The 12,608-nt window shown below is 66.5% G+C and overlaps 1 protein-coding gene across 1 annotated transcript in view; it reads left to right on the plus strand.

The window, feature by feature from the left end:
• The first annotated feature begins 443 nt into the window (after positions 1-443).
• Positions 444-12,608, plus strand: part of ESYT1 (extended synaptotagmin 1) — a 17,520-nt gene continuing 5,355 nt past the window's right edge. The window contains 24 exon segments of the mRNA XM_063358942.1: positions 444-748; positions 1,844-1,885; positions 2,967-3,101; positions 3,198-3,271; positions 3,487-3,559; positions 3,672-3,761; positions 3,882-3,937; positions 4,053-4,176; positions 4,398-4,455; positions 4,458-4,556; positions 4,559-4,572; positions 4,908-4,990; positions 5,097-5,145; positions 5,255-5,344; positions 6,064-6,100; positions 6,103-6,155; positions 6,320-6,391; positions 6,513-6,599; positions 7,931-8,080; positions 10,234-10,365; positions 10,971-11,147; positions 11,995-12,077; positions 12,196-12,244; positions 12,336-12,448. Of these exon segments, the coding sequence (XP_063215012.1) occupies positions 479-748; positions 1,844-1,885; positions 2,967-3,101; positions 3,198-3,271; positions 3,487-3,559; positions 3,672-3,761; positions 3,882-3,937; positions 4,053-4,176; positions 4,398-4,455; positions 4,458-4,556; positions 4,559-4,572; positions 4,908-4,990; positions 5,097-5,145; positions 5,255-5,344; positions 6,064-6,100; positions 6,103-6,155; positions 6,320-6,391; positions 6,513-6,599; positions 7,931-8,080; positions 10,234-10,365; positions 10,971-11,147; positions 11,995-12,077; positions 12,196-12,244; positions 12,336-12,448 (2,210 nt within the window). The 5' untranslated portion in view covers positions 444-478.

Consider the following 12,608-nt stretch of genomic DNA (forward strand, 5'->3'; position numbering starts at 1 on the left):
GTCCTGCCCCCCTGGTGGCTCTGGGGGGTGTGTATGGGGGGGGGGGGGGGGAGGAGTGTGAGAGGTCCCCGGTGGCCCTGGGGGAGGAAGGACCGGGGTGGGAGGGGTGGGCAGAGACACCGGGACGGCGGCGAGACGCCCCCAGCGGGGGCATGAACCGCGCCCCCTCCCTCAGGCCCCGCCCACCAGCGGTATTAGCCACGCCCCCTCCTACTGACCCTGCCCGTCAGTGGTCCTGGCCACGCCCCCTCTCTGGGTCCGCCTACCCGCGGCATCAGCCACGCCCCCTCGCTCAGGCCCCGCCCACCGCCGACACCTCCGGCGAAGGGGGCGTGTCAGTCAAGACCCCGCCCATTGTGGGCGTGGTTTAACAGAACACCCGCCCATGGGGGCGTGGTTTTCTCGGGGAAGTCCCGCCCACGGGGGCGTGGCGTATACGGCGGGGCCCCGCCCAGGGAGCGGCGGCGGCGGCGGCGGTATGGAGCGGCGGCTCCCGGGGCTGTCGGCGCTGGGTGTGCTGGGCCGGCGGCTGCTGTGGGCGCTGCCCGCCTACGCCGCGGGGCTCCTGGGGCTGGGGGCGGGCGCGCTGGTGCTGGCGCTGGCGCTTTACGCCGGTTGGCGGCGGCGGCGGCGCGCCCGGCAGCGCGGGTTGGAGTTGGCCGCCCGCCTGCAGCGCGACGAGGAGGCCGCCGTGCGCGCCGCCGCCGCCGCCGGGCTGGGCGCGGCTGCCGGGGAGCTGCCGGCATGGGTAAGCGGCCGCCCGCTTATCGCCCGCGCCGTTAGCTCCGCACCGGGCTCCTCCCGCCGGGCGGGACCCTTCTTCCCCCGGGGCCGCCCCTCGCCCGGGGCAGCGGCACCGAACGGCTCCCGCCGGGGGAGGGAACCGGGCTACCGCACCGCTGCCGTCCCCCCCCGCGGGACCCCCGGGCCGGGCGGACCCCATCGGCTGCGCCGCGGTCCCCGCTTGGGCTCCCCCCGCCGGGCGGGACCCCCGGGACCGGGCTCCCCCCGCCCCCGCCGGCTGCACCGCATCCTCCCCGGGCCCCGCTACCGGGGATCCCCCCCCTCCGCTGCGCTGCACTCCCCGCTTGGGCTTCCCCGGGGCGGGCAGGACCCCCGGGGTCCCGCACCCCCCCTCCAGCCGCACCGCATCCGCCGCGGCTTCGCTAACGGGGACACCCCCCCCCCCACCTCCCACCCCGCTGCACCGGGACCCTCCGCGCCGGCTGCACCGCATTCCCCACCCACCCCCCCTCCCGGGACCGCCAAACGCTGCATCGCACCCCCCGCTGCCCCCAGGTGGGGTGCCCCCGCTCGGCCCCCCCGCGATGGGGTAACCGGCCCCCCCCCCGGGTACCGCCCGGGGCCTTCCGGCAGCGCCGAGGACGGGCCGTGACTCACCGGGCCCGGGAGGGGGGGGCCGTTTCCTGCCCGGCCGCGGGCTGGGGCGGGCGCGGGGGGGCCGGGACCCCCCCTCCCGTGGTGCCGGGGGGGGGTCGAGACCCCCCTTCTCGGGATACCCCCCCCTCCCCCCCCGCGGGAACGGCCACTACGGGGCTGGAGCTGCCGCCAGATGTTGGTCACAGCTGCGGGGGGGGGTGTCACACACCCCACCTCGGCCCCGGCTGTGATCGCACCCCCCCTCCCCCCCCTTCCCGAGACAGCCCCGGTTGGGGAAAACTGAGGCACGCGACTGGGTGGGGCCGTGACGTCACACGGAGCAAAAACCGCGGCCGGGCTTCCCCCTTTCCCCCCCCCCCCGCCCCGCATCCGGACAGAATTACACCCACCCCCCCGACCCCCACCCCCGGCCTCACGACACCCCCGGCCTGTCCGCCCGCAGGTGAGCTTCCCGGACGTGGAGAGGGCGGAATGGCTGAACAAGGTGAGGTGTCCGTCCGTCCGTCCATCCTGCCCTCCAGCCCGGAATCCCTGCCTCCATCCCTCCCTCTATCCCTCTCTCTCTCCATCCCTCCCTCCATCCCTGCATCCTTCCCTTGAGCCCTGCAGCCCTCCATCCATCCCTGCATCCATTCCTTCCTCCATCCCTCCCTGCATCCCTCTGTCCATCCCTCCCTGCAGCCCTCCATCCATCCCTCCCTCCCTTGATCTCTGCATCCCTCCTGTGTCCCTCCATCCCTCCCTTGATCCCTGCATCCCTCCATCCCTCTCTGCCACTTTCCCTCCCTCCATCCCTCCATCCGTCCCTCCATCCATCCATCCATCTGTCCCTCCATCCCTCCCTTGATCCCTGCATCCCCCCATCCCTCTCTGCCTCCATCTGTCCCTCCTCCATCCGTCCCTCCCTCCATCCCTCCCTCCATCCCTGCATCCATCCGCCCCTCCATCCATCCATCCCACCATCCACCCATCCATCCATCCCTCCTGCGTCCCTCCATCCCTCCTCCATCCCTGCATCCCTCCCTTGATCCCTGCATCCCTCCATCCATCCCTTGCTCTCTGCATCCCTCTCCCTCCCTCCCTCCATCCATCCCTCCTATGTTCCTCCATCCCTCCCTCCATCCCTGCATCCCTCCCTTGATCCCTGCATCCCTCCATCCATCCCTCCCTCCCTCCATCCATCCCTCCAGCCATCCCTCCCTCCCTCCTATGTACCTCCATCCCTGCATCCCTCCCTTGATCCCTGCATCCCTCCACCCCTCCATCCATCCCTCGGTCTCTGCATCCCCCCTGCATCCCTCTCCCTCCCTCCCTCCTATGTTCCTCCATCCCTCCCTCCATCCCTGCATCCCTTCCTTGATCCCTGCATCCCTCCATCCATCCCTCCATCCCTGCATCCCTCCCTCCATCCCTCCCTCCTATGTCCCTCCATCCCTGCATCCCTCCCTTGATCCCTGCATCCCTCCACCCCTCCATCCATCCCTCGGTCTCTGCATCCTCCCTGCATTCCTCCGTCCCGTCGTCCTTCCCTCGATCCCTCCGTCCATCCGTCCCTCCGCCGGCAGGTGCTGGCGCAGGCCTGGCCCTTCTTCGGGCAGTACATGGAGAAGCTGCTGGTGGAGAACATCGCCCCGGCCATCCGGGCCTCCAACACCCACCTCCAGACCTTCACCTTCACCAGGGTGGACATGGGCGAGAAGGTAGGGCTCCCCCCGGGGCAGGGTGCCCCCCTCGCCCCCCCCCCTCCCCCCCCTCCCCCCGGCACCGTTCACCGCTGCCCCCCCTTCCCCCCGCAGCCTCTCCGGGTCCTGGGGGTCCGGGCTCACCCCGGCGCCCACAAGAAGCAGATCCTGCTGGATCTCAACATCAGGTGAGCGGCCGGAGCCACCCGTGTGATGAAGGCGTCGGGTCTCAATCCCCCCCGGGTCGTGTGTGTCGTCTGTGCCCCCCCCCCACCCCCCCCCCCCAACTCCTTGTCTGGGGTCTCCCACACCAGCTGCTGGAGCTCCCCCTCGTTGGGGGGGGGTCGTTGTGGTGAAGAAATACCACCCCCCCCCACCTCGTCCTATGTCCCGTCCCCCGCAGCTACGTGGGTGACGTCCAGATCGACGTGGAGGTGAAGAAGTTCTTCTGCAAGGCGGGGGTGAAAGGCATGCAGGTGAGGGGGGGGGCCGGGGTTGGGGGCCCGGGGAGCTGGCGGGGGGGGGGGGGGGGTGTGTGTGTGGGGGGGTTGTCACGTCTCAGCTCTGTCCCCCCCCCGCCCTCCCCAGCTGCACGGGATGCTGCGGATCATCCTGGAGCCCCTCATCGGGGACGTCCCCATCGTGGGGGCCCTCACCATGTTCTTCATCCGGCGGCCGGTGAGTACCCCCCCCCCGCTCCCCCCCCTCCCCAGGACAGGCAGGATGGGGCTGGGGTCTGCCCCCCCGCCCCCCAATCTGACCCCTTTCCCCCACCCCTCCACCCCACCTCATTCCCAGACCTTGGACATCAACTGGACGGGGATGACCAACCTCCTGGACATCCCGGGGCTCAGGTGAGCCCCAGCCCGGCTGCAGGGACTTCTGGGGGGGGGGTGGTGGGGTGGTGTCACATCCATGCCCCCCTCCCCCCCCCCAATCCCGTGACTGTGTGTCTTTTCCCCCTCCCAGCTCCATGTCGGACACGATGATCATGGACGCCATCTCCTCCTACCTCGTCCTTCCCAACCGCCTCCTGGTCCCGCTGGTCCCCGACCTCCACGATGCCGCCCAGCTCCGCTGCCCCCTGCCCCGGGTAAGGGCTGTCCCGGGGGGGCGGGGGGGGTGTGGAGGGGAGGGGGGGGTGTCCCTTCCTAGCCGACACCCCCCAACCTCCCCCCACCCCCCAAATCTCTGCCGGGGGGAGGGGTGTCCCTTCCTAGCTGACACCCCCCCCACACTCCCCCCCTCCCAAATCTCTGCCGGGGGGGGGGTGTCCTTCCTAGCTGACACCCCCCCCCCCCAAATCTCTGGCAGGGGGTGGTGCGGGTGCACCTCCGGGCCGCCCGGGACCTGCGCTCGAAGGATCGGTTCATGGGGGGCTGGTGGAGGGCAAGTCGGACCCTTACGCCGTCCTGCGGGTGGGCACCCAGGTGGCCACCAGCCGCGTCATCGACAACAACCTCAACCCCACCTGGACGAGGTCTACGAGGTGCGACCCCCCCCCCCCACCCCCCCCAGACCCATCACCCCCCCCCCCCCCAAACCAGCCGCGGTTGTTGGGGGGGGGGGGGTTGGGTGGGCACAAAGACCCTCCCCGTATCCCCAGCTGGGCTGGGGCGGGGGGGGGGCAGCAGGAGCGTCCCAACCCCGACACGGGGACAACCCCCCGGTGGTGTCCCCAGCCTGGGCGTGGAGACCCCCCCGCCCTTGGGGACCCCCCCGCCCACCCCGTGTCCATCCCACCCCCACCCCCCCCCCGCCATGTCTCTGTCCGTGTGTGTGTGTCCCCCCCTACGCCGACCCTGTGTCCCCCCCCCCACCCAGTTCATCGTCCACGAGGTGCCGGGGCAGGAGATGGAGGTGGAGCTGTTTGACAAGGACCCCGACCAGGACGATCTCCTGGGCAGGTGAGGTGGGGGGGGGGCAGACACACCCCCCCCACACCCCCCCCCCAAACCCCCCCCAAATCCAACAGCTCACGGCCTTTCCCTCCCCCCCCCCCCGCCCCCTCAGGATGAAGCTGGATTTTGGGGAGGTGCTGAAGGCCCGGGTGCTGGAGGAGGTGGGTGCCAGGGCGAAGGAAGGGGGGTGCTGGGGAGGGGGGGGGGGGTCGTGGGGGGGCCGTGCTGACCTCTCTGTGTCCTGTGTGTTGTGTGTCCCCCCCCCGCCAGTGGTTCCCGCTGCAGGAGGGGGGCCGGGGGCGGCTGCACCTGCGCCTGGAGTGGCTCTCCCTCATGGCCGACGCCTCCAAGCTGGAGCAGGTGAGCGGGGCTCAGCCCAGAGATGAGTTTGTCGGGGCTCAGCCCAGGCTTGAGTTTCCCGGGGCTCAGCCCAGAGATGAGTTTGTCGGGGCTCAGCCTAGAGATGAGTTTGTCAGGCCTCAGCGCAGAGATGAGTTTGCCGGGGCTCAACCCACAGATGAGTTTCCCAGGTCTCAGCCCAGAGATGAGTTTGTCGGGCTCAGCCCAGACTTGAGTTTGCTGGGGCTCAGCCCAGAGAGGAGTTTGCCGGAGCTCAACCCACAGATGAGTTTCCCAGGTCTCAGCCCAGAGATGAGTTTGTCGGGGCTCAGCCCAGACTTGAGTTTCCCAGGTCTCAGCCCAGAGATGAGTTTGTCGGGGCTCAGCCTAGAGATGAGTTTGTCAGGTCTCAGCCCAGAGATGAGTTTGCCGGGGCTCAACCCACAGATGAGTTTCCCAGGTCTCAGCCCAGAGATGAGTTTGCTGGGGCTCAGCCCAGACTTGAGTTTGCCGGAGCTCAACCCACAGATGAGTTTCCCAGGTCTCAGCCCAGAGAGGAGTTTCCAGGCCGCAGCCCAGAGATGAATTTGCCAGGGCTCAGCCCAGCCTCGGGGGTGTGTGACAAGGTTGGGGGCCAGGGGTGGGGGCAGGTGCTGTCTGCCCCAGAGACCCCCCCCACCCCCCCTCCCCGACGCCATCTCTACCCGCCCCCCCCCCCCCCCCCGGGTCACATCCCCCAGGTTTTGGAGAGGAACCGGACGATCGTGGCCAAACCCGATCCCCGTCTGCCGCCATCCTGGTCGTGTACCTGGACCGGGCCGAGGAGCTGCCCGTGAGTGCGTGTGTGTGTTGGGGGGGGGGGTGTCTGCGGGGGCAGGGAGGAGGCTCAGGTGGCCAATTCCCTGCCCTGGGCATGATGGGGAGGGGGGGGTGGTGGGGTGTCAGAGATGTGTGGGGACACCCCCCAACCCCCTTCAACCCCCGGTTTCTGCGTAGATGAAGAAGCCGGGCAAGGAGCCCAACCCCATGGTGCAGGTCTCGGTGCAGGACGTCACGCAGGAGAGCAAGGTGGGCTGGGGGGGGCCCAGCCGAGGAGGGGTTGGGTGGGGGGGGGACCAGGGACCCACCGGAGTCGGGGGGGGGTGGGGGGTGGGTTCTAACCCTATTTCTCACCCCCCCTCCCCCCCAGGTGGTCTATAACACCTCGGCGCCCGTCTGGGAAGACGCTTTTCGCTTCTTCCTGCACGACCCCGTCAACCAAGACGTGGACATCCAGGCGAGACCCCCCCCCCAACAGCCCCCCACATTCACCCCCCCCCAGCCCCAGCCCCATCTCCCCCCCGTATCCCCTCAAATCCCTGTCCCCGTTTCCCCCCCCAAATCTTCCCCCCCCGCCCTTTCTCCCCGTATTCCCCCCAAATCCCCAGCCTGTTTCCCCCCAAAAATCCGCCAACCCCCCCCCTTTCTCCCCCGTTTCTCCCCAAACACCCCAAAATCCCTGTCCCGTTTCCACCCCCACATCCTCCAGCACCCCTTTTTCCCCCCTTTTTCCCCCCTTTTTCCCCCCTTTTTCCCCCCTTTTCCCCCCCTTTTCCCCCCCTTTTCCCCCCCTTTTCCCCCCCTTTTCCCCCCCTTTTCCCCCCCTTTTCCCCCCCTTTTTCCCCCCTTTCTCCCCCCTTTCTCCCCATATCCCTCCAAATCCCTGTCCCATTTCCCCCCAAATCTTCCAACCCCCCTCCCCCTTTCTCCCCATATTCCCCCCAAATCCCTGTCCCGTTTCTCCCTCAAATCCTCCAACCCCCTTCTCCCCCCTTTTTCTCACCATATCCCCCCAAATCCCCATCCCGTTTCCCCCCCACATCCTCCAACCCCTTTTCTCCCCCTTTTCTCCCGTTTCTCCCCCTTTTCTCCCCCTTTTCTCCCCCCATATCCCCCCAAATCCCCATCCCGTTTCCCCCCCCGCATACTCCAACCCCCCCTTCTCCCCCCTTTCTCCCCATATCCCCCCCAAATCCCCATCCCGTTTCCCCCCCAAACCTTTCAACCTCCCCCCTTCTCCCCCCTTCTCCCCCCTTTCTCCCCGTATCCCCCCAAATCCCCATCCCGTTTCCCCCCCACATCCTCCAACCCCTTTTCTCCCCCTTTTCTCCCGTTTCTCCCCCTTTTCTCCCCCTTTTCTCCCCCCATATCCCCCCAAATCCCCACCCCGTTTCCCCCCCCGCATACTCCAACCCCCCCTTCTCCCCCCTTTCTCCCCATATCCCCCCAAATCCCCATCCCGTTTCCCCCCCAAACCTTTCAACCTCCCCCCTTCTCCCCCCTTCTCCCCCCTTCTCCCCCCTTTCTCCCCGTATCCCCCCAAATCCCCATGCCGTTTCCCCCCCATGTACTCCAACCCCCTTTTCTCCCCCCTTTCTCCCCATATCCCCCCCAAACCCCCCTCCCATTCCCCCCCCCCCTCCATCACCCGTTTCTCACCCGTTTCTCGCCCCTTTCTCCCCTTTTTTCCCCATATTCCCCCCAACCTCTCCCCGGGCCCGCTTTCCCCCCCGCCTCCCGTGACCCCCCACCCCCTGTGTCGTGTGTGTGTGTGTGTGTCCCCCCCAGGTGAAGGACGACCCCCGTCAGGGCAGCCTGGGGTCCCTCTCGCTGCCCCTCTCCCGCCTGCTGCAGGCGCCGGATCTCACCCTGCACCAGCCCTTCCAGCTCCAGCGCTCGGGGCCCGGCAGCCGCCTCCACATGAAGCTGGTCCTGCGGGTGAGGGGCTGGGGGGGTGTCGGGGGGGGGGGGGGGTCCTGCCCCTTCCCACCATTCACGTCCCACCCTCAGGAAAAGAGGGGGAATGGGGGGAAGGGGCGGGGGGGGTGGGGGACGACTTCAGACCCGTAGATTCCCGGCGGCGGGGAGGAAGGCGGGGGGAATCGCCAGGTCCGCGTAGAACCGTTCGTTAGGTGGCCAAAACGGTTAGCGGGGGGGTCTTAACGAGGCCACGGTAATTGGCGAGGTGTGCGACAAGCGGTGGCGGAGGGTGAGGGGCGCGGCGTGTTTTTAATGAAGGTGATAACTCTGACCGTTACTTAACGACTGCCAGAGGAAAGAGAAAGTGAGGGACGGAGAAAGGAGAAGACACAGAGAAGGAAGAGAGAGAGAAAGAGCTCAACGGGCCGGGATCCAGCGTCTTTTTCAGGGAATCCTCCCAGGCGTAATCTTCTTTCTTGGGAGGAATCTTCCCAGACACGGTTTTCTTCCTTGGAAGAATCTTCCCCGGCATTGATCTTCTTTCTTGGGAAGAATCTTCCTGGGCACGGTCTTCTTCCTTGGGAAGAATCTTCCCAGACACGGTTTTCTTCCTTGGGAAGAATCTTCCCCGGCATTGATCTTCATTCTTGGGAAGAATCTTCCCACACACAGTCTTCTTTCTTGGGAATAATCTTCCCAGACACGGTTTTCTTCCTTGGGAAGAATCTTCCCTGGCATTGATCTTCTTTCTTGGGAAGAATCTTCCTGGGCACGGTCGTCTTCTTTCTTGGGAAGAATCTTCCTGAGCACGGTCGTCTTCTTTCTTGGGAAGAATCTTCCTGAGCACGGTCGTCTTCTTTCTTGGGAAGAATCTTCCTGAGCACGGTCTTCTTCCCTGGGAAGAATCTTCCTGGGCATGGTCTTCTTCCCTGGGAAGAATCTTCTCGGGCATAATCTTCTTCTTTCTTGGGAAGAATCTTCCTGGGCACGGTATTCTTGGAAGAATCTTCTCAGGCACGTTCTTCTTTCTTGGGAAGAATCTTCCCAGACACAGTCTTTTTGGGGAAAATCTTTCCGGGCATGGTCTTCTTTCTTGGGAAGAATCTTCCTGGGCATAATCTTCATTCTTGGAAAAATCTTCCCAGGCACGGTCTTCTTGGGAAAAATCTTCCCAGGCATAATCTTCTTGTTTCGTGGGAAGAATCTTCCCAGACACAGCCTTCTTGGGAAAATCTTCCCAGGCACGGTCTTCTTTCTTGGGAAGAATCTTCCCGAGCACAGTCTTCTTGGGAAGAATCTTCCTGGGCATGGTCTTCTTTCTTGGGAAGAATCTCCCCAGGCACGGTCTTCTTCCTTGGGAAGAATCTTCCTGGGCATAATCTTCTTCTTCCTTGGGAAGAATCTTCCCAGACATGGTCTTCTTGGGAAGAATCTCCCCAGGCATGGTCTTCTTTCTTGGGAAAAGTCTTCCCAGGCATGGTCTTCTTCCTTGGGAAGAATCTTCCTGGGCATAATCTTCTTCCTTGGGAAGAATCTTCCTGGGCATAATCTTCTTCCTTGGGAAGAATCTTCCCAGACACGGTCTTCTTGGGAAGAATCTCCCCAGGCACGGTCTTCTTTTGTTTCTTCTTTGTTCCCCCCTAAGGGCGCTTATTTTTCCCCTTTTATGTTTGCTGGATTAGCAGGGCCCGCCCCACTCGTTATGGGGCAGTTTCACCCCAGGTTTCTCCCCCCGCCCCCCCGCCTCCCCATCCCATCCCGTCCCCTCCTGGGTGACAGCGGCCGCACGATTCGGGTGGGGAGAGGAGAACTAGAGTCCCACCTGTGGAGCGCGAGCTCGGTGATCTTCGGGAGGGCGCGCAGGGCTGCGTACGCTGCCGGACGCGCGGCGAAGTGAAGGTCGCTCGCGGGACACAATGGCCTGGGGGGGTGGGGGGGGGTGGGGGGCGGTGGGGGGAGCAGAGGACGAGCAAGCTCATCACACCAGTGGCAGAACTATCCTGCCTGCGCAAGAGCCTTCTCCCCACCCGGCCAGGCGCCTTCGCGCGTGTTTGAAGCGTTCCGTGGAAGGCTTGGAGGGCCTTCTGCATGCCCCCCCCGCCCCCCCCAGGGAATTTACGGGATGTCTCTTACACCCCCCCACCGCCGCCTCCTCGCCCCCATCCCCGCAGGTGCTCTTCTTCGACGCCCCAGAGAACGCTGGCCCCCCACCCACCCCCCCAGGGCAGCTAGACCCCCCTGCCAGCACCGGCGGCACCCACCGGCCCCCCCAGGCCAGCCCCGACCCACAGTTCGGCACCGAGGTGGGGGGGGGGGGGGGGGCGGGGTTGGGGGATCCACCGGGGGTCTGGAGGACTCGGGGGGTGGGGGGCAAGATGGGGGTCAGGAGTGGGGGGACCTGCAGAGGGGAACGGTGTAGGGGGGCTGGGGGGGTCCCTGGGGGGCAGGATGGGGGTCAGGGGATGGTGGGGGTCCTGGGGGACAGGATGGGGGTCAGGGGATGGGGGGGGTCCTGGGGGACAGGATGAGGGTCAGGGGATGGTGGGGGTCCTGGGGGACAGGATGGGGGTCAGGGGATGGGGGGGGTCCTGGGGGTGGCAGGATGGGGGGTCCTGGGGGGCAGGATGGGGGTCAGGGGATGGGGGGGGGTGTTGGGGAGCAGGATGGGGCGTCCTTTGTGGGGGGGGGGCAGGATGGAGGGTCCTGGGGGGGCAGGATGGGAATCTGTGGGACCTGAAGACCAGGAGGGTTCTGGTGGGGAGGATGGGGGGGATCCTGGTGTGAGGTTGGGGGGGTCCAGGGTGGGTGGGGGGGGTGAGGGCTGGGGGCGGTTGGGGCTGGCCATGCCTGGCGGCCCCCCCCCCCCCCCCCCCCCCCCCGGTGCCAGCACGTCCCCCCCGTGTCCCAGCGCGTGCTGCGGATCCACCTCCTGGAGGCCGAGAACCTGGTGGCCAAAGACAACTTCTTCAAGGGGGTGGTGCGGGGCCGCTCCGACCCCTACACCAAGGTCCGGGTGGCCGGGAGGGTCTTCCGCAGCCGCGTGATCAAGGAGGACCTCAACCCCCGCTGGAACGAGGTCTACGAGGTACCCCCCCGTCCCCATCCTGTCCCCGTCCCATCCCATCCCACCCCTATTCCCATCACCATCCCATATCCCCATCCCATTCCTATTCCTGTTCCCATCCCCATCCCATCCCATCTCATCCCTATTCCCATCCCCATCCTCATCCCCTTCCCTCCCCATCCCATCCCTGTCCCCGTCCCATCCTATCTGAACCCAATCCCCATCCCATCCCCATCCCATCTCATCCCATCCCTATCCCATCCACATCCCATTCCTATTCCCATCCCCATCTCATCCCTATCCCCATCCCCATCCCATTCCTATTCCTGTTCTCATCCCCATCCCATCCCATCTCATCCCTATTCCCATCCCATCCCCATCCTCATCCCCTTCCCTCCCCATCCCATCCCTGTCCCTGTCCCCGTCCCATCCTATCTGAACCCAATCCCCATCCCGTCCCCATCCCATCTCATCCCATCCCTATCCCATCCACATCCCATTCCTATTCCCATCCCCATCTCATCCCTATTCCCATCCCCATCCCTTTCCTATTCCCATCCCCATCCCTATTCCCATCCCCATCCCATCCCCATTCCATCCCATCCCCATTCCATCCCATCCCCATCCCATCCCATATCCCCATCCTCATCCTTTCCCCTTCCCATCCCATTCCTATTCCCGTCCCCATCCCATATCCCCGTCCCCACCCCTTCCCATCCACGTGGGCACGGATGTGCTGGGGGCGGGGGGGGGGGGGGGATGCCATCCTTCCCCCAGGAGGGGAAACTGAGGCAGGGGGGAGCCAGGCGTCCGGGGGGGGGTGGGGTGGGGGGGGTTGTCCCCACCGGTGACACCTCTCCCTGCCCAGGCCATCGTGGACAACATCCCGGGGCAGGACGTGGAGTTCGAGCTCTTCGACAAGGACATCGATAAGGACGACTTCTTGGGCCGGTGGGTGCTGGGGGGGCGGGGGGGGGGGGGGGGGGGCAGGGGGCTGTGGGGGGTGGCTCCCCTTCCCCCCCCCCCCCCCCCCCCCAGCCCTCACCAACTCCCCCCCCCCCCCCCCCAGGTGCAAGGTGCCGCTGAGGCGGGTGCTGAGCAGCTGCGTCGTGGATGAGGTAGGAGAGAGGGGCCGGGGGGGGGCTGCAGCGGGGAGGGGGGGGATGACTGCGCCGGGGGGGGTCTCACCCACCCTCCCTGTCCCACCAGTGGCTGCCCCTGGAGGAGGTGAAGTCGGGGCGGCTGCACGTGCGGCTGGAGAGCCTGGACCCCCGCCCCAGCGTCGCCCTCCTCCAGCAGGTAACGGCCCCCGGGACACCAGGGCACGGGGGGCACGGCCGGCCCTGAGCCCCTTCCCATCCCAATCCCGCCCCAATCCCATCCCCATCCATCTCCATCCCCGTCCCCATCCCATTCCTATTCCCATCCCCATCCAACCCCATCTGATCCCCATCCCATCCCCGTCCTTGTCCCCATCCCATC

Source organism: Chroicocephalus ridibundus, chromosome 24 (genome assembly GCF_963924245.1).
Source record: "Chroicocephalus ridibundus chromosome 24, bChrRid1.1, whole genome shotgun sequence".
NCBI lineage: Eukaryota > Metazoa > Chordata > Aves > Charadriiformes > Laridae > Chroicocephalus > Chroicocephalus ridibundus.